Source organism: Erigeron canadensis, chromosome 1 (genome assembly GCF_010389155.1).
Source record: "Erigeron canadensis isolate Cc75 chromosome 1, C_canadensis_v1, whole genome shotgun sequence".
Lineage (NCBI taxonomy): Eukaryota > Viridiplantae > Streptophyta > Magnoliopsida > Asterales > Asteraceae > Erigeron > Erigeron canadensis.
Window position 1 is genome coordinate 49,330,223 of NC_057761.1, and position 2,313 is coordinate 49,332,535.

At 38.1% G+C, this 2,313-nt stretch overlaps 1 protein-coding gene across 1 annotated transcript; it reads left to right on the forward strand.

Moving 5' to 3' along the window:
- Positions 1–686: 686 nt before the first annotated feature.
- LOC122585555 (AT-hook motif nuclear-localized protein 24) lies at positions 687–1,586 on the forward strand. The gene has a single exon (XM_043757685.1). The coding sequence runs from the start codon at positions 687–689 to the stop codon at positions 1,584–1,586; it is 900 nt and encodes a 299-aa protein (XP_043613620.1).
- The last annotated feature ends 727 nt before the right edge of the window (positions 1,587–2,313 follow it).

Here is a 2,313-nt window from a genome sequence, read left to right on the forward strand (position 1 = left end):
CATAAAAGATGTAAAAGATTAATGAAGACATTTTAAAAGATTAAGAATTAATAGTGTTATATAATCATTTCATTTCTTTTATAAAGTAACTCGGGAACATAATATAATAGTATTTTAGATAATTTTTTAATGTAATTTTAAACATGGAGTAAATTTTTTTTTTTTTTTATAAGATAGTATAAATTTACGTGACACCCTAAGCAAGTACATATGGCAGATAAAGTAATTAAGTCAAAAATTTTACCATCTATAGTTAGTGACTTACAAAACCTTCTTCCTACCAATAAGGCCCATATATATAGTTCAACCTTTATCTTTTTTTTTTATTTTATGTATTATCTTAGAGATAATAATATATATGCACACTCTCATGTCAACGACCCCGACCCCGGCCTACTAGCAATCCAATTTGAATCTACTATACCCTAATTAACCCTAACCCCGCAAATCCTCTTCTCCATCCCAGTTATATACATGGAAACCAAAAACCCTAGACTTATCATCAACCAATTCTTATATACACAAATTTAGAAATGAACCCGATCAGTTTAAAACCGGCCTAGATATATCTTAATTAGCTCAGAATTGAACTTGATCTTGCTAGCTAGCTGTTCATCATCATATCTTTGAATCGGTCTTCGCGATAATTTGATTTCCACTCTGAACAAGTAAAAACCCGATAAGAGATGGATCCGACGGCAGCAACCGCACACGGCCACTCTCTTCCACCTCCATTTCATACACGAAACTTCAACTTGCATCAATTCCAGCAACAGAATTCTGAAGATGAACAAAGCGGGACAAGCGGTCTTAACATGGGCGGCCACAAAAGAGAGCGCGAAGAGAAGAACAACAACGAAGATATGTTGAATAACAGCGGCGGTGGTGGCAGCAGCGAAGGCAAAGATGGTGAGATGGGAAGAAGACCCCGCGGACGTCCATCAGGTTCTAAAAACAAGCCTAAACCACCTATTATTATCACTAGGGACAGCGCCAATGCACTCCGAACTCATGTCATGGAGGTTTCGGATGGATGTGATGTCATGGACAGTATCAGCACCTTTGCACGCCGCAGGCAGCGTGGCGTTTGTATCATAAGTGGGACGGGTACGGTCACAAATGTCACACTCCGGCAACCTGCTTCCCCCGGGGCAGTTGTGACATTACACGGACGATTTGAAATTCTTTCGCTTGCAGGCTCTTTCTTACCACCACCTGCTCCACCTGCCGCTACTGGGTTGACCATTTATTTAGCTGGTGGTCAAGGGCAGGTGGTAGGTGGTAGTGTGGTGGGGGCACTGCTGGCCGCGGGGCCAGTGGTTATCATGGCCGCGTCATTTAGCAACGCGGCCTATGAAAGACTCCCACTTGAGGACGAAGAAAGTACTTTACCAATGCAAGGAGGTGGATCGCTTGGATCTCCTGGAGCGATCACACCCCCACCACCCGGGTCCCAACAACAACAACAACAATTGATGTCTGATCCGTCGCTCTTTCAAGGCATGCCACCAAATCTTCTCAACACAATTCAAATACCAAATGATGCTTATTGGGGTAATAATGGCAGTGGTCGTCCCTCGTTCTAAGATGATATATCACACGTTATATTATTTATGTGTAAGTCTAATTAACAGCTGCATGTTATTGATGAGGAAACTACTGTCGATCCATCAGGTCTTAATTCTTTAATTCCCTCTTGTGTTTTTAATTTATGTCAAACTCCTAAATTTGGTTCTTATTAATTTGATCATGTTTTCTAGGGCTTTTTGGTTAATTTATTTGATGTTGAGATGACATACATATCCTTGTATTGATTTGTATTGTAAGAGCTTTAATTAATTCTAAGACTTTTGTGATTCAATATATTCTTATTGACCGACTATTTGGGCTGCCTTGCTCTAACATCAAGTAATCATCATATATATGAATCTTTTTGTTTAATTGGACCAACATGGTTGATTAATTTGTGCATATAAGTGTATGGATCCATAATCGCACTTATATAGTTAATATTGCAGAATTAAACCTCCATAATAATGGCAATATGGTCTTCACTCACAACATATGTCGAAATACATGTATAGAAGAATGACAAAACCTCCAAACAAAAATTATTAAGAAATCCAATTAAAAATATATATTTGCAGGTGACATTGATAACAATGTAAACCTTTAAATATATAATGGAGAAATCATCCGAGCTGTACGTTAATTAGCAATACTATACTCACTTTGCATATTGCGCAACATAAAATTAATTGCTCGATCAGTTGTATGTTATCAGTATGCAAATTGCTAACGATTAATTTGTTT